The 19,150-nt window shown below is 34.7% G+C and overlaps 1 protein-coding gene across 11 annotated transcripts in view; it reads left to right on the top strand.

Moving 5' to 3' along the window:
• Positions 1–8,116: 8,116 nt before the first annotated feature.
• The window catches only part of LOC149564517 (alanine--tRNA ligase-like), a 48,757-nt gene continuing 37,723 nt past the window's right edge, over positions 8,117–19,150 (top strand). For 4 of the 11 annotated variants that reach the window (XM_089818066.1, XM_089818065.1, XM_089818064.1 and 1 more), the window contains exon 1: positions 8,553–8,763. In XM_089818066.1, the coding sequence (XP_089674192.1) occupies positions 8,695–8,763 (69 nt within the window). In that variant the 5' untranslated portion in view covers positions 8,553–8,694. Of the gene's footprint in view, positions 8,764–17,703; positions 17,784–19,150 lie in introns of those variants that run through there. The other 7 variants (XM_089818067.1, XM_089818068.1, XM_089818073.1 and 4 more) reach the window with 6 other exon arrangements.

The following is a 19,150-nucleotide window of genomic DNA, read 5'->3' as shown; positions in this document are numbered from 1 at the left end:
AATTTTATTGACAAGAAAAGTTGCTTTCATTTAAAGGTGATAATTGAACCAATGATATAAAAAATCCATCATATCTTCTACTTGTATAAATATCATAAAAGTAAAATACACATTGCCAAAAAATGTTTGATTGCATAACTTATCTTTGTCTAGTGCATGTCCTGACATCTTGTGGAGAGGGAAAACATTGCCAGGGGCTTAACCTCCCTACCATGGAACTTAGCTCATCCCTCACACAAACTCATCTAAGAAAGGCCCTCCCTACTTGAAAATAGATGGGGAACACCATACCCCACAACTGAGCATCTCGGTAATAGAGTATCAATTCACTACTCAACTTGGCGATTGAGTATACTTGGACAATCATGAGCTAATGCTTAAGTAATTTTCATTTAAAGATTAATATTATTTATGCAATGATTGATCATCATAGTTTCTTTCTTGTAGGGGAACCACTCCTCACCCATTATCTAAGGCCTTTCTACCTTGGCGAGTCCTTGAAGTTTTACTAGATTTCTTAAGGCCCTAACACATAGTCTCACTAAATATATTCACATATCAGAAGTACAATGTGCACCCACATGTACTTTGGTTGCTACTCCTAGAAAATTCAGAGCTAATTTAAGGATAAAATCTCATAAGAATTATAGTAACATGAGAGAGATAACATCATGGATGGAGATTCTTATCTAGCCTAAGGTTCAGCTCTCTGATATACAATTGAAAAACTAACCCGACAATGATATATAGAATCAATCGCTCATACAAATATATAATAAACACAACCTAATAGCAACATTACTTGAATTCAAAGGTTGAATATATGTGAGTTCTTCCTAACCCCTTCATGTGAGCCAAGATCAAGGCCACAAAATTGAATGATCAGGAATGAGTAAGATGGAATGAAGAAGGAAATGTGATGTCGGTTCTATAGAGTTACTAGATGTTTCTATGTTAATGTCAAAATGGTTGCTATGTGGACTTAGCAAGAGAAAAGAGATGTCCCAAACCACATCTACAGTGGTATTAAATAAGAACTCCCTCTTAGTTTCAAACCAAGAACATCAATTGGTATGAAATCTTGAAGAAAAAATTGCAGTTATAAGAACATGGGCATCGACTTTCTTGGGTCACCATATTAACGTGAAGGAAAAAAAATAATGAAGTAAAAATTAGGATAACATGAAAAATATAACTTTATAAATATATATATAGATATTGAATCATCACGTTACGTGATTATCCTTATAATTATACTTGTATGTGTACGTATATTTATGTGCGTACATGATTTGGAGAGAATATATAATTTATTCCTAACATTATTTCCTCTCCATATTTGCACGCCCATACATATATGTATATGTATGAGTGTAGGTGTTATCCATGTATCAAGGTGACCACACACACACACATATAGACTTAGCAAGATGGTACTAATAGGGATTTAGATCAATAGAGAGGTAATTTCTATTTAACAAAATATTTCAAAGCGTACTATTTTAAAAAGTTTGACCATGTAGCTCATGGTACTATCCAACCTACACTCTTGTTTTCCTAGCCACTTACCCTTAGCCATGGTGGTTCACAACTCATACCTATTTTCCCAGTGATGATGGTGCCCCTCGTGCCTAATTCCTTTCTGGCAATGCTTTCCCCCTTTCAACGTGCTTCTACAAACATAAATTCCCACGAAAATATCATATTCCTCAACAAGTTATTATTCATAAACCATCATATTGGCTAACTACGAATTCACTTCCAAGATGAATAACCAATTTTACAAGATTTCAAGATAATAGTATAATTGCATCATAATGATTAACTAACATGTCATCTTCATATGAAATTATAGCAATTACCCATCTTACCATTTTACAAGATCATAACTCATTTTACTTGTCAACTACCTTCACACGAAACCTCAACGACTATATGAACATTTTAAATTGAGTCAAAAATTGGGATGCAACATACCCTTCCCCTTGTGTTTCATCGTCCTCGATGAAATTTGAAATTTGAACGAAAACTATAAAGGACATTTAAAATTGGGATGTAAAAATTATAATCTCATCCTAATTTAAATATTATAATATATTCATAAGGAAATAAACACTTTGTAAATAAAATCACTAGCCATATTAACATTGCTACATGTGGTCCATTACGTTTGTGTGATTATAACACATACTTACCTTGCCTTAATGGTGGCGTGGCTCTAATGTCATTGTTGGTGCTCTTCCATATATTAAATACCCCCACATATATGAGTGTATGTTTGTCCGCATTTTGCCAACATCATCATTTGGGCAAGGGGCTCTGTCTACAGACATACTGTTCTGGATTATCTTTTGTCTCTGTACTGTGATTTGCATTAGTCTTCAACCTCATCAACATATCTTCTTCCCAATCCTTTAAGCAATCATTATAAACATGATTTTGTATTTTATCTCATAAAATCTACATAGTATTTGGTCACTATTCAATATCATGGCCGTATCTCTTTATACCATCACTTTATTTCCGAATCTTCAAATTGATGAAGAATAGACAAGTACACCTATTCACAAAAATGACACACAGTCATGATCATGCCATTATATATTCCTTGGAACTATCAAAGAAAAACTGCAGCCTTGAGCCTAAGAAGTTCAACTGCTAACTCCACAAACTCATGCATGAAATCCTAAAAATTCATAATTTTTGCAATCAGTAGGTGTTATGCATATTAGGAATAATCAAGGTCAAGAATTTGGCACATGAGATCACATAAAAATTTATTTGGCCATATTGTGGGTAGCTAGAGAGAACATTAGTCTTTGATATGTAGGCATCCTTTTTTAGAGTGGGGTTGTCGTTGCACCAAAAGATCGATCTATCAATGCTCGATACAACCACTCAACTTATAGTACATAGGAGGTGGTTAAGCCCTTGTTACGAATCTCGAGGGGAGTGCTGACCAAATTTCCAACAATCTCCCCCTCAGTGTTCAACAAGGGTTTGAGGATTCAAACTTGTGACCAAGCTCTGATACCACTCGTTAGAGTGGGCTTGCCATTGCACCAAAAGACCAATCTATCAATGCTTGATACAACCACTCAACTTATAGTACACGGGAGGTGGTTAAGCCCTTGTCATGAATCTCGAGGGGAGCACTAACCAAATTTACAAAACCCTTTTCATTGATTGGGTTTCTAATTTATAAGTTGATAGGGCATGAAACACATAAAATTCATAGAGAAATCCATTGAGGGTCATGAGCATTGAAACTAGTCGTCGAGGAGTTTGTGAATGCCAAGATGGTGTGTGAGAATAAGCATGCCAAACTTACTTGGGGTTTATGGTTATTTTGAGACCTAGTGAATATTTATGTTTGGAAGAACCTTGGGACAATGCGCCAAAGAATCGAAGGACAAACAAGAGGATCCACATATAAGGAAGATAGAATTGTTGCTCTTTTTGAGTCAACAAAGCTAGTGACAATAATTGGTCAATTGTCAAAGAATGTTCAAGAATTAGCAAAGGGTGCATTGTATAGACATCCACACCATTGTTAGAGGCAAGCATCTAGAAGAAACCATTGTGGATGCATGATGCCAAACACTATGGACCAATGTGGAATCAGAGGAGCACATACGATGGATAATGGCATTATAAAAGTAATGTCATTTAATATTAAAATAGGAAGACATTCTATGATGAGGAATGAGATTAGATGGGTGTAGTGAAATGTGGTTCAAGTGTGAGATTTGGATACACAATCAATCTAAAACCTTTCGAATATCAACTATGTGTTAGATTGTGGTGACTGATCAGGAAAGTACTGTACATACTTCATAAATAGTGGGGTTCGGGGCATCGCCCCGAAAAAATTTTTTTTTGGAAGTAGCCGACATCGACATGGTAGCCGACATATTATGGCCGACATATGGCCGACATGTTATAACCCTAAAGCGGTTTAATACTTGTATAAAAAGGGCTTAGGGTTGGGTATTTTTTGATGTGTGGTGATACGAAATTGGTTCTTGCGGCGGTATTGAGCTGTAAGGGATTACAGATTGTAATCAGGTTGTAATCACTGGATTGTAATAAGATCGGACTTGCTGTTTGGTGGACGTAGCCCAGGGATTGGGTGAACCACGTTAAATCTTGGTGCCTTGTGTTCATTTCTGTGTGTTCTATTATTTTCTGTTATTGGTTATATTTTGCATGTAGTTTTTTATTTCTGTCCGTGGTTTATCCTAACACTATGGATAGTTGAATAATTTGTTGTGGCTTCATATTTGAAATGATTTATGCTAGTCATACTATTTGATTTCTTGTAATATTTTATTGGAAAAACACAATAAGGAGTAATGTCATATCTTATATAGAGTGATATGATATTATAATGTATTTAGCTAGATGGACATGGTGACATGTTACACAACCCTTAAGTTACTTAAATTGGTCCATGTGGACAACTTCTGTAGTTAATTATATTAGGTGAGAAATATGTTTTTGTTGGGATTAACCCTCTATTTTTCTATTAGGAGTTGTCTATATGATAGTGGTGATTACCATTGTAAGCTATGTGTTGATTATGACACTGTGTTTGGGATCTCTTGGAGATGTAGCATGGAGCTGCTTCTTTCATAAGCAATATTGTATGTATTGAAGAATTAGAAAATGAGATTGAACACAACCATTTGTTTGGAAACACTTGAATGAGAATAAATTCCAGAAAGAGTGCACTTTAACTCCTCATTGGGCTAAAGGGTGGCTAGAGAACCTCTTGATTGTATATACATATTATGGTGTCTCCCTCAAATCTCAAAGCAAAGAAGAAAAAGATAATTTTAATGTTCACGAGGCTAAAATTGCTTGTGGAGTATGTTGATTTGTTTGGGTTTGTAACTAGTGGGGACATGCACTAAATTGACAAAGGGAATTCTAAGGTCAAGTGATTAGTGATACTGAAATAATTGGGACATTTCCATTAACAAAGTTGTGGTGTTTTTCTCAGAAAAATAGTCTTTGGTTTGAGAAGATGGTTTCAATTGATATGAATAAGTACTAAGAGGTGGTTCAATTGAGGAGTATTTGGAGGAAGTAGGAAAACTTAGAGTTATTTAAGATCATTATCTTAGTTCTAGCAAGGCTAAGAATAAACTTTAGATGGCCATTTAAAAGGGAAGGGCCCAAGTTATTTCTAGGATTCCAACCATCATCAACAAAACAATAGTATGCAAATTATGCAAATCATGTGGAAGAAGTCCTTTAATTAGTCTATTTGGAAATGTTTGTAGGTAAAAAAATTTTGGACACTATTTGACGAAGTATTTTATATCCTACTTAATGCAACAATTTGTTGTCCAGTTATGAATTATTCCTTTAAACAAGTTTAGCTTTATCATTCAACTTAAGTTTTGAATTTTGGCACACTTATATTGAAAAAATTGATTTTTGATAATATTTATTCAAAACATATTAAATTATGTTATTGCTAATTGTGTTGCTATCATTTTGTAATCTTTGTTGTGTTCTTATGTAATAAAAAATTACACACATGACGCCTTTTAATGGGCCTAAATGGGTTAGTCCATCCTTAGCTAAGGAAGTGTAGGAAAAGTGGAAGAAACCAGAAGAAGGTTGGGTGAAAGGGAACTTTGATGGCATCTTTGAAGGGAATCTAGGACCCTCAAGTGTAGGTTGTATTGCTAAACATTGGAGAGGTTGAGTGCTAGCATGATGTACACAAAAATTGGCCAGTGGGACTAACAACATTGTTGAATTGCTTCTGCTTCCAAGGTGGATGCCTAAGGTGTTAGTTCCGGTTCTCTTGGTGCAGATTTTGACCAAGTTAACGGTGTTGTGTGTCCTGTAGTAGAATCAGGTCGAGATACTTGCTCTGAGGCTGCTATGGGCAAGTTGCATGTTGTTTCTACAATCTCTAATCATAGTGCTAAATCTGGTACTCTTGTTTGAGAATCTAGTCGAGATAATGTGACTACTGAATCTGGACAAAAAGGGAAAGTATCTAATCTTAGCGATAAAGTTGGATCTCAAACTACTGGTTCCAATTTGGTGTATGTTTTGAAGGCAGATTGCCCTGGTCAAAAGGGTGGATGTCCTTTTGATGATGTTGCTGGAACTGGTAAACAAGGTTGCAGTTCCAAATTGCAGGATGTGGTGATGGCAGATGGTCCTTGCCATAGCTTGGATGATTTTCCAACTATTTTGGATTCTCAAAAGTGGCAATCAAAGGTTGCGTTGGTTGAGGAGGGATGGATACCTGTGACAACACAAAGATCTAAAAAGACCCTTCCTCAATTTGATATGAATTTGCGCTCTCATAAAAAGGGAGTGAAATCAAAATCTTAGTCCTTGCTTTTCTTGTTTGGGAGGATTCTCTGGTTGTTATGCTTTCCAATCTGTCTTTCCAAGTTCTAGGTTTCTCTTTGGTTTCTCTTTCTAAACTTATTTGTTGGTTTCAAGTCCCTGTTTGAACTGGTTCTGTTGTACTATTGGTTTCAGGTCCGTTTAAAACCTGGTAGAGCTTCATGGTATTTCTTTCTTATTGATGTAAAGGGTTTTAGGGCCCCTTCAAAACCTGCTTTTACCTTAATCTAAAACATTGTTGAACCTAGAGAAGCTCTTTTGGGGTGCTTTATTGGCAAAGAGGTTGGGTATCCCCTATGTGCATCTAGAAGGAGATTCTCGAATTATAATGCATGCATTTGTTAAAGGCAAAGTGAAAGATTGACACATTAGTAAGTGTTGATGTAAGTTTTGTTCCACTACAACATATGTAATTGAATACTTTGCATTCCAAGATAAAAATCTACAACCCTCTCTTCATTAAGGATGCTCATATGCCAAACAATCTACAAGGATTGTGTGTTCAAATGAGATAACCTGAAGGTTCCTTCTTCATCATGGACTCATCACAAAGGGACTTGCTCTATTCATTCAATGGATATCAACCGTTCAATCACTTCCAACAAATTGCAAGGGAAAGGATTTAGAAATTCTACCCAAGTCTAAGAATGTAAGACAATGTTGATGATAAGGTGAGCCTCCAACCAATCCTTGCTTCACCACACTAACTAGGCATAGGAGGGTGCTATCTTCTATGGATGGAAGAATCCAAATACCCTATGAAGGTGCAAGCTAAATGAACATTTCCAATAGAAGTTAAACACATGTAATTTAGGCCCAAACTGTTTGATTACAATGGTGTAATGTGCCCTCCTTAGGTAGATCTGTTGTTTGATGGAGGTTGGCCTATTACTTGGTTCTCGTAGGCTAGCAAATTGCAGAGGGGACCCATTCAAGGGGATGTAGTGACATATTGGGGCTTTTCGAGCTAGTTTGCTTAGTATCCTAGATTTTAGGAGCCCCTATTTTCTAGGGATGAGTAGGGAGTTAGCAGGGATGTACTTGAGGACCTCTAGGATCTCCTAGATGTTTTTGGCATGGTTCCTAAATTTTAGGAGAGTTCTGCAAGTCAACTTGGAGTGTCCGAACAACAACAAAGGACCATCATCTTCAGACATAACTCAAATTAGAGGCCAAATTAGTGAAATATGAATTATTGAGGAATAATTTATTAATTTATATAGGTGGGGGATTAATAAAATATTGATAAAGTGTTATTATAAGCACTATTAACATTATTAGTGCCCCCTTCGGCACTTTTCTTTACGAGTCATAAGTTGATGTTACATTTTAATAAAAAGGGCTCCTTTTTTAATAACGAGGCCTCCTCGTAGATCAAACTCTAGAGAAGAGGAAAAATAATTGAAAAAAAAACATATTTTAATGCTATTAAAATTTAACTCAAATTAGAAGCCAAATCAGTGAAATATGAATTATTGAGGAATAATTTATTAATTTATTTAGGAGGAGATTAATAAAATATTGATAAAATGTTATTATAAGCACTATTAACATTATTAGTGCCTCTTTCAACACTTTTCTTTACGAATCATAAGTTGATGTTACATTTTAATAAAAAGGGCCCTTTTTCAACCCCTTGTAGATCAAACTCTAATTGAAAAAAAACATATTTTAATGTTATTAAAATTTTAAATAGAGCACCATAAAGACTTTGAACATGTCTTGGAGGAAGTTTGCTAAGAGGGATATCATATGGAACTTTACATTTTCATGTCAGTTATGGAGGAAGCCTGATTGCAGAGGTTTAAACATTAATTGCAGATTTGATCTTGTTGGGAATGAAAACTCCCATTTGGATGCTTTTCTGCAGATGTGAGACATCTTGGGGCAAGATTGTCAGTGAAGATTCAATTTCAGACCTATTTAGGAGGTAGTTGGAACTGCTACAGCCAAAACACAGGGAGTTGTTAATTTATTGGAGACCAAAGTATAATTTTCAGCGAAGATCCAAGCTCCTGTAGCATTTTGGGAGCTGTACAGCCTTGATGGGACACAAATACACAGAGGGATTTCTGGACGTGGGGTTAGAAGGGACTCAAGGTTCATTTATGGAATCTCTCAACCATTCTACAGCCGATCGGGAGACAAGGAAGGGCCTGCAGGTTAAATCTGGGCAGTGATGTGAGGGTAATGGTGCCAATTCATGTCGTTCACCTCCAGGTATAGGCTATAGCAGATCAATTTGCAGGATAATTTGGGTATGAATTTTCAGATATACGACCATTCTAGTGGCCTTTACAACCAGATGCAAGCATGCATATTAAAGGAGAAATTGTCATATATCATGTACCGAGAACTTTCGATTTGCTGCTAAAATACCTGGTACGGCCTGTATGAGACTTACCATTCTCAGCAATTCACATAATTTTGTCTGAGATCAGATTTGATAGTTGTGTTATTCTTTCACTTGTTGCATTGGTTTCAGCCAAGGTTGCCTGGGTACGGGGGTACTTGGAGTATGGTACGAGTACGGTTATTTTTCAAAATAGGGGACGGGGTTACGTGTGTGCGCCTATATATTCTTTAGTATAATTTTGATATTTTGTAGAAAATCTGAAAGCATGAGTCATGAATTAAGACATTGAGCGTTCAAAATAAGAAAACTGAAAATTTGAGACATGAGTGGTAATATATATGCTGAATGTTTGAACTTAAAATTTTTAAATCCATTACAAAGAAGACAAACTTTAAATATGAACAAGAAGATCATAACTCTTAGAACAATATATTGCAAATGATAGTGAAAATTATAACAAGTTTAGTAATTCACTGCTAATTAATGTTGTATCAAAGTTTCAATTTGATTACATATTGAATTAAATTTTATAAACAGCAACCTGATATGCAAATGAAAAATTCAAACAATAATTAGACATCTTAATGTACCTGGCAGTTTTTTTAACATTTTGTAAGAGAAAGAATTTATGAGCTGACGTGGCATTTCCGGCTGCAGGTTACGATTCCCAGGCAAGTACCTGGTATGGGATATGCATACCAGTACCTAGTACGCATACCAGGGGTCTCGTACCCATGCAACCTTGGTTTCAGCATTATTTTTCTTCATCACAATTGTCATTGCAAAAACACAAAATTTGTAAAAAATACAAAAAAACAAAAATGAGCAAAAAACCAAAAATGAAAAAGATACAAAAATTGCTTCTCAGAGTCAGTCTGGTCCAAAAACATGAAACACAGGTGGTAGCTTACAGAAGGGCCAAGATTCACCCATTATAAATCCTAATTGGGTTTGCCACCCAGTCATTGAATTACTTGAAGGCACCACCCTATGGGCCAATAAGAAAATTACAATGCCTTAGGAGAGCCATTGGGAAAATATGTACACTTGGCATAATATGATTGCATGTGTTTGAACAAATGTAACTAGAATTTTTCAATTGGTAGTAGACAAGTAGGTGGCACCTCAACATCTTTATCTTGTGGACTGATCAATCTTTTGGTGATGAGAAAATTTCTCTTGATGATCAACATTATCAACATTATCAAGCCTTCAATTGTGATGGCAAATTCCCAAATTGCTTCGTCTTCTCAAATTTTCTTGTTGCCATGATCTTCAACTTGTTGTACTTGAAAACTTGAAACTTGAACTTCTTGAAGTGATGAAGTCTTTATGCACTTGGATCCTTCAAAATGAACTTGGACTTTTGGAGATTCAAATTGGTGAAAATTTACTTCCACTTGTACTTTCTGATTTTTTCCTTGCCTCGTTTTGTCTTTCTTGAACTCCATCTTAAATTGAACTCCATCTTAAACCTGATCGTCAAATTCCCACTTTGATAATCTGATTTAAACCTCCTTATTTGAAGTCCTCGAGTTATCGGCTTGCTTGAAGTTTTGGATTTGATCTCGTAGCATCCATTTGCTCTCCATGCTTCCCCCTTTTCGAAGTTTACCTTGCAAAACTAAGAGAGAGAAAATGCATTAAGCTCATGATCATGAAATGATGAAATGAAGGAAAGCTTTAAGCATACATGAAATAAAATTGCATCAAGATCAAAACAAGAGTCAGAATGGATTTTCTTTAGTTTAAGATCAAACTTCTTGTTCTTCTTGCAAATCCCAAGTTTTTGATTTTATTGATAAAATGATCCGAATCTTGCAACTTAAGTGAATTTACTTAAAATCTGGAAAACAAGCAAGTTTTTCAATGAATAGTATGTCCACATCTCACTATTTTTTATCCTCTTTGTTCTGATTTTTGGAGAAAATCGCTTAAAATACTCAAAATCGCTGCTTCCTGAAATCTTCAAATGGCTCACAAAGGGAGGATCGCTGCTTTCACAAGGGACTTCGCTGTCTTTATGAGGATAATTTATTCCTCTCCAAGATCTGTTGCTGCCAAGAAAGGAGTTTGCCATCTTTATGGAGATAATTCGTTGTCTTATGATGCTAATTTACTGCCTCCTTTGTAATATTTTCCTTATGATAAATGTTGCCTACAAGGAAATATTTTTCTGCCTTGGATGTGGCAATTCGCTGCCAATTGTATGTGTTAAATATGGGCCTCTGATTCAACCACAACTTCAACATGATCATTCTATGATGGATTTCATCCGAGAATTAACATCAGATTGTTCATCCCAAAGGACCCATGCACATCGATCTGTTGCATTCTATCTAGATGGGGTTTTAAGTTTTGCTCTCAGAATTGAGAGTTCAGTAATCAGACCATTCTACGAACAAAGGATTTAAGCTAAAATGTATGGAAGATTATACTATGTTTTTGAGATTTTCTTATGCAAAGATATGAATCTAAGCTAAGATGAAATGCAGATTAATCTAAGAACAAGGTAAACAAAGTTAATCTAAATGTATGCATCTTTTATTCTAAAATGAGAAATCAAATTGAATAGTATGAAAGGCTTTGAATGCACAAATATCTGAGTACTCAAAACAACATAGTTTCTTTACTCAATAATTGCATCCTCCAAAATAAGAGGCAGAAAGTATCTTCTATAGAATCCTAGAACCAATTGGCGGTTGAGATTAAAGCACATGAACAGTTCAGATTAGAGGAGAATTTAGTTCAACTGAAAAGTTTCCATAATTGGAGGAGTTAACTGGTTGCTTTTGGAGTGAATGATGCATTTAACTGTTTTATTTCCTTTTCTGATTTCAGCTGACTCACAATTTCCAATTTAGAACTGGAGAGAATATTTAAAGATAATATTTGATTTATGTAATTAAATGTGACCTCATATTTGAATATTCTAATTAATTGAATAATTAAATTCAATAATTAGGATGAGGATATTTAATAAATCAAATATATTTAATTCCTTATGTCATGTGTATTAGCTAAAGGGGGTGAATTTATTTAAGTAAAGTGCTAGGACTTATAATTAAATTAATTCGATTAGAAGGTTTGTTTAGCCAATTTATGTCAATGTTTAGGAATTAAATAGAGATATATGATTATTGCAAATTAAGTGTTTTCTTGCAATTTGATACTCAGATCAAGTAGAGACAATTGGTCATAAATGCCTAGTAAAATAGGACTTTGTTGATCAAGAAATTGATGTTAGAGACTAATGCACCAAAATTGGTTCAGAATGGCAAGGTGCCAATTTTGGGGTATTACATTTGCCCCTCTTTGAATTGATGTGCGAGCAGCACATTGATTCAAAGAATAGTCAATTTATGTCGATGTTTAGGAATTAAATAGAGATATAGGATTATTTCAAAATAAGGGTTTCCATGCAATTTGATACCTAGATCAAGCAGAGACAATTGTTTAGAAATGCTTAGTAAAATAGGACTTTGTTGATCAAGAAATTGATGTCAGAGACTAATGCAGCAAATTTGGTTCAGAATGGCAAGGTGCCAATTTTGGGGTATTACATTTGCCCCTCTTTGAATTGATGTACAAGCAAAACATTGATTCAAAGAACGGTCAAAAGTTTGAAGCATAGAACGAGAACTGAGATTGGTTCCGAGATTGATGATATGAAGAACAATTGATGAGATTTTTAGGGTTATCTTAAGAACAAAGCTCAACCCTCTGGAGTGTAGATAAAACACCTAGATGTTGGTCCAATAGAACAAAGATTGTCACAATTCATAGGATTATCCCTAGAACAAGGCTCAATCCTCAGGAGTCTAGGTTAGAATGCCCAGATACCTATCCATTAAAAGATGACAACAAGCACTTGCCATGAATCATAGGATTATCCCCAGAACGAGGCTTAATCCTCAAGAGTCTAAGTAGAATACTTAGACGCATAGAACGAGAACTGAGGTTGGTTCCGAGATTGATGATATGAAGACCAATTGATGAGATTTTTAGGGTTATCTTAAGAACAAAGCTCAACCCTTTGGAGTGCAGATAAAACATCTAGATGTCGGTTCAATTGAACAAAGATTGTCACAATTCATAGGATTATCCCTAGACCAAGGCTCAATCCTCAGGAGTCTAGGTTAGAATGCCCAGATACCTATCCATTAAAAGATGACAACAAGCACTTGCCATGAATCATAGGATTATCCCCAGAACGAGGCTTAATCCTTAAGAGTCTAAGTAGAATACTTAGATACCTGTCTATTGAAGCATGAAAAGATCAATCACAATTCATAGGATTGTCCCCAGAATGAGGTTTAATCCTCAAGAGTTTGGGTTAGAATGCCCAGATACTTGTCCATTGAAAGGTGATTGAAAGAGAAGTTAGGATTATCTCTAGAATGAAGCTTAATCCTCCAAAGTCTAGATAGAACACCTAGATACCGGTCCATAAGAGAGATGATGAGACCTTAGGATTATCCCTAGAACGAGGCTTAACCTTCAGGAGTCTAGGTAGAACACCCAGATACTTGTCCATCGAGCTATGAATTAGATTGTCATAAGTTTGATCATTTGATTGATAGATGAGATTAATAGCATATGTTGCTAGATATAGGGAACAAAGATTCCCCTAGCGATGAGGACATTGAGTTCAAATCAAATTTGAAGCAAGATTTGATTGATGCAATGATCTAATCATCCTACCTCCTCAAAAGCAAAATCAAAAGATAACACAACAGAATAGTGTTGAAGAGCAGTAGCTTTGAAGATTGTTACATCCCAATTTTTGACCTAATTTAAAATATAGCCGTTGAGGTTCACATGAAGTCAGTTGACAATTAGTTTGGTTATAATCCTGTGAAATGGTAAGATAGTCGTTATAATTTCAAAATGAAGATAACAAGTTAGTTGATCATTTGTCACAAATTCATGGAATTGAGAAGATGGTTAACCATTGTGATTAATTATGATTAAATAATTTAATTTAACTGCAGAGAACTTCCTTGCAGGAAACACGTCGAAGGGGTGGAAGCATTGTCAGAAAGGAATTAGGCACATGAGCATTGCCATCACTGGGCAAATGGGTTGAGGACCTAGCGACTTGAAGCATGATACATCTGTGGGACCTGCATGAGCTATTAAGGAAACAATATAATAAAAACATAAAAATAATTTAAATTAAAATATAATTCATACCTTTAGAGATTGTTTATTAATTTTTATCTTATCATTATAATAAACACTTAAATACGATCACATAAATATAAAAATGAAATGGCACCAATAAATTATAATTATATAATCTAATGATGTCACCTCATCAATAGATTTATGTGAACATATATAAGAACGTACTATAATAATAAAATAAAAAATAATAACTCTTCAACTCCTTATTTCTTTTCCCTCTATATTTCTCTTTTTTCCAAATCAAACGAATGTTTGCATTTGAATGGGTTCTTTCTTTGAAACCAATGGAAGATGAGAAGTCATGACTCATTCCTTTTATGTGAACCTAGAAAGGAGTCAGATTTATTCTTTTTCCTACTCAGCCATGATTCTTACTATCTCTGCCACCTTATTATAAGGAATCGAAATAGGAGTAGAGGGTATTCGTTTTTCTTAGAACCTGACTTCCTCTTAATAGTCTCGGCAATAATTTTAACCGGAGGAGCCAAGAAATCATGAGTTGTTGGTGAAAGCTATGAGGAGGGAGAGAACCATTATCCCAGAACATCCGAGTTCTTGTTGCAGCGATTTACGCCCTTACCAATCGATACACCAATCCATGAGCTAAGAGTTCCCTTTAATTATCAGATTCAAACATCCAATGCAAGCGACAACTTTGCCATTTATATCAGCCATCGAGGAGTAGACCACCTGTCATTGATATGTCTGCTATATTTGCAATTAGATTATTACTCTACAAGTAACGTCTTAGCATAATTGGAGAGGAAAAATCTGTGTTTGGGATCATCAGATCAATACCAAAAACACATCAGGTCATGCTATTTCAATATCATTTTATAACAACCGATTAGGCTCACAAGATTCTTCTTTCCAGATTTATTTCAAGTTACAACATGAATTTGATGTATATTTTATGTCCTTTGATTATCAGTCCTCTTCTTTAGACTTTCATAATTAATTAGATACCATCCAATGATATTTTTCAAGTAGTCTTAGAAACATAATCTTTCTGGTCACAGTTGTGATAAGCATACTAATCAGCAAATCTATGCATAGTGTGGTTTGCAGCAAGTTTCAGCATTCATCATGGTGATATCTAGATGATATCTTGTTGAATTTACAAATTGTACCTTTTTAATTCAGCCATGTGCATAGCAAGTGAAAGCCAATAATAACATAGTATGGATCCATAATCATTTTGCCAATGGATATTAGAATTAAACAATCAAATTTTGGAATCTTTTAAGAACATAATCATGTAATCACAGATTGTGAAATACTGGATGCATGTAATCTTCTTGTATATTTGATAGAACCGGTTGTTTTGAGAATTCTGAACACCTGGGACTCACTCAGCTGTGTAGCCAAGGAAATGGGTGATGAGGTGAGAGAAAAGAATTTGCAATAACATGAAACAATAATCAGTTATGACATATCAATGTTTATCATTTTAATATGAATTATTTAATAGCTCATGCATGATTCTATTAATGTAATCTCTTGTTGTCAAGTCGAGGGGTATGGTTAGATACCACGTTGCTCAACTGATGACAAGATGGTCCTTGTCTATTCTGGGTATGGAGGGCCTTTCTCGTTAGAGATTGTGTGGGGATAAAGTTGAGGTCCAAGGTTGGGTGGTTAAGCTCCTAGCAATGTTTCACCTCTTCCCAAGTTGTCAGACGTACAATAGACACAGATAAGCTATATATTCCATTGGTTACTAGAAATAGATATTATCACTTTTATGGTGTATATGCAAGAAGGTAGGATTAATTGAGTTATTTCATTGTTACAGATATTTTACACCTAGATGCGAGAGATAGATTTATGGATTGTTTTTCATTTATATGAATAATGAATATGAGCATATTTTCTAATCTTGAGTTATTGCCATAGTTAAGAAATTGGAAGAAAAGAAATTTGAAGCCCTAATTGATTTAGTGGTAACTGGAACCTTAAATGATATAGTGGTATCGAAAGCCCTAATTTGATTCAATGGTATTTGGAACCCTAAATGATACAGTGGTATCGGAAGCCCTAATTGATACAATGGTATGTGATGCCCTAATTTTATATAGTGGTATTTAATGGTAATTGTCATTTAATTTTGATATAGTGGTATTGGATGGTATTTGTTGTTTGATATTGTTATAGTAGTATATATGGACTAACTTGGGTGGTTGCAGAAGCATCCCTACAATGATTTCTTGGTTCAAATTCCATGGTATGTGGATTTTATTTTCTATAGCAAATTCATTGATGATGTTTTAAGTTAAGAAATTTTGTTTAACTTTTTTTTTAACGGCAAATCTCTTTCACATGAACATGATGATTATAACTGTCTTCCTATGAAATTGAAGTAATAACTGTATTAATTGAGTATGTTAGATGTTAATCGAGACTCGGGAAAACACGATGTTACATATGGTATCAGAGCGCTGGGTTCAACGCTGAAACCTTGGGTCCAATACTGTTTTTGAGAAACTGAAATGTAAATGTTGAAAAAGATTCATTTTGCATAATTGGATATTGCAATTAAAATTGGAAAAACACATTGGGAAATCATTCAGAATAGCTGGGAAGGGCTAAGAAGATTTAAAATGGACAATATATAAACTGTAATACCATTAAAGATGAAAACATAATTAAGAAGATAAAATGATTGGCAAGTCGAGTGGTGTAGATCGGGTTTACGAACCCAATTTGAAATCCTTGGCCAAGGTAGATATAGGCAGATGTGCCGATCATGAGATCTTTTTTGTTTGTCCACAAGCTTCAGTTATTTGGGAATAACTGATGGGACACTCAAACCACTAGGTTGCTCGGATGGTTGGACTGGAGAACATCCCAAGGAAGCCATTCTAATATGTTAGAATGTGTGGGGAGAAGTATGGTCCAAGGCCGAGGCTTGCGCAATCTAAAACAGTTTCTATAATCTTGATAAAATGTTATCAAAATCCATGATGATGGTTAAATAATACCTTTTAGTTGAATGTCCCCAGCATTTGTTTTATGCAATTAAGGGTAGAAATAAATTGTTATCTATTTTGAACTTGAATTGAAGTGAAACAAAACTGTGAACCATGATCCTTTCTGTTTTTGCTTAAACAACAAGATCATTTTGTGCTCCAGTATGGAGTAAACACCCTTGCATAATTGAAAAACTATCAATGCTTGTTTACAGATGTAAACTTTGACGAGATAGGCATGAAAGCCTAATTCATACAAATGGAAAAGATAAAATATTAGATATTTATAGATGAATGGTGAGCTATTCGATAAGAATCTTATAAATTGTTTCAGATACTTATGATCTTGATTGGATGTATGATGATCTTTCATAATATATCATGTTCCTACCTTTTGACACAATGCTATACATATATAATACACATACGATGTTGACTTTACATATTGAATTGTTGTATATTGTTTGGAGATAAGGTGTATATTCTATCATGAGATGATTACTCTAATGAAATGTTATTGTGAGTAAGATGGGCAAGAAGGCCGAGGTTACATAAATGGAAAACATGGGTCTATTAACTCTTTTTTAGGTGATCTGAAAGTTTGCAAGGTTGATCTACCCATTAATAAGTACCATATGCCAAATGGATGTATAAGTGACTTAAATTATGATCAAGTTATGATCTAGAACTTGCTAGTTGAAGAATTCCAATTTTGAATACTTGTCTTACTCTTAGTTATTGAACCTTGAAAATTCTCTTAAATGAAGATATCAATATGGAATTAAACTAATTATATGGTGAGTGTCTACATGAGTATGACAGGAATATGAAATGGAATCAACTCAGTTGATGCTAAGATGACCACAAGTACGATAAAGCGAACTCAGGTGAGTACGTGTTTAATTTTATGTTACCATGCAAATATCTTTTTGGAAACCTTGAAGTAAAAATGGATTTTGAGTTTCGATTATGATTTTGACCTTGAAAAGAAATGATATCATGATGCTATATATACATCTTGTATTTGGAATATTCTTTTAGTGTCTAATTTGTAGAGATCATCGAGGACAATGAAACGCAAAGGGGAATGGTACGTTACATTCCAATTTTAAAGTACTCATTTATAATGTTCGTTACAATTTCAAGTTCATTGAGGACGATGAACCACAAGGGGAATGGTATTTTACATCCCAATTTTTGACCTAATTTAAAATATAGCCGTTGAGGTTCACATGAAGTCAATCGACAATTAATTTGGTTATAATCTTGTGAAATGGTAAGATAGTTAGGCGTTATAATTTCAAAATGAAGATAACAAGTTAGTTGATCATTTGTCACGAATTCATGGAATTGAGAAGATGGTTAACCGTTGTGATTAATTATGATTAAATAATTTAATTTAACTATAGAGAACTTCATTGGAGGAAACACGTCGAAGGGGTGGAAGCATTGTCAGAAAGGAATTAGGCACAGGAGCATCACCACCACTGGGCAAATGGGTTGAAGACCTAGTGACTCTAAACATGATACCAGGTTGCTCAGCTGATGACAAGATGGTCTTTGTCTATTTCGGGTAGAGAGGGAATTTCTTGTTAGAGATTGTGTGGGGATAAAGTTGAGGTCCGAGGTTGGGTGGTTAAGCCCTTGAAAATTTTTCACCTCTTCCCAAGTTGTCGGACGTACAACAGACATAGATAAGTTATACATTCCATTGGTTACTAGAAACGGGTATTATCACTTTTATGGTGTATATGCAAGAAGGTAGGATTAATTGAGTTATTTCATTGTTACAGATATTTTACACCTAGATGCGAGAGATAGATTTATGGATTGTTTTTCATTTATATGAATAATGAATATGAGCATATTTTTTAATTGAGTTATCGCCGCAATTAAGAAATCGGAAGAAAAGAAATCTGAAGCCCTAACTGATTTAGTGGTAACTAGAACCTTAAATGATACAGTGGTATCGAAAGCCCTAATTTGACTGAGTGGTATCTGGAACCCTAAATGATACGGTGGTATCAGAAGCCCTAATTGATTCAGTGGGATCACAAGCTCTAATTGAATTAGTGGCATTGAAAGCCCTAATTGATACAATGGTATGTGATGCCCTAATTTTATATAGTGGTATTTAATAGTAATTGTCATTTAATTTCGATATAGTGGTATTGGATTGTATTTGTTGTTTGATATTGTTATAGTGGTATATGTGGACTAATTGGGTGGTTGCAGAAGTATCCCTACAATGATT

The sequence above is a fragment of the Cupressus sempervirens genome, chromosome 3 (assembly GCF_028749045.1).
Source record: "Cupressus sempervirens isolate cs-2001-9-10 chromosome 3, ASM2874904v1, whole genome shotgun sequence".
In the NCBI taxonomy this organism is placed as follows: Eukaryota; Viridiplantae; Streptophyta; class Pinopsida; order Cupressales; family Cupressaceae; genus Cupressus; species Cupressus sempervirens.
Note: the sequence above shows the minus strand (reverse complement) of the source record. Positions and strands in the feature narration are given on the sequence as shown.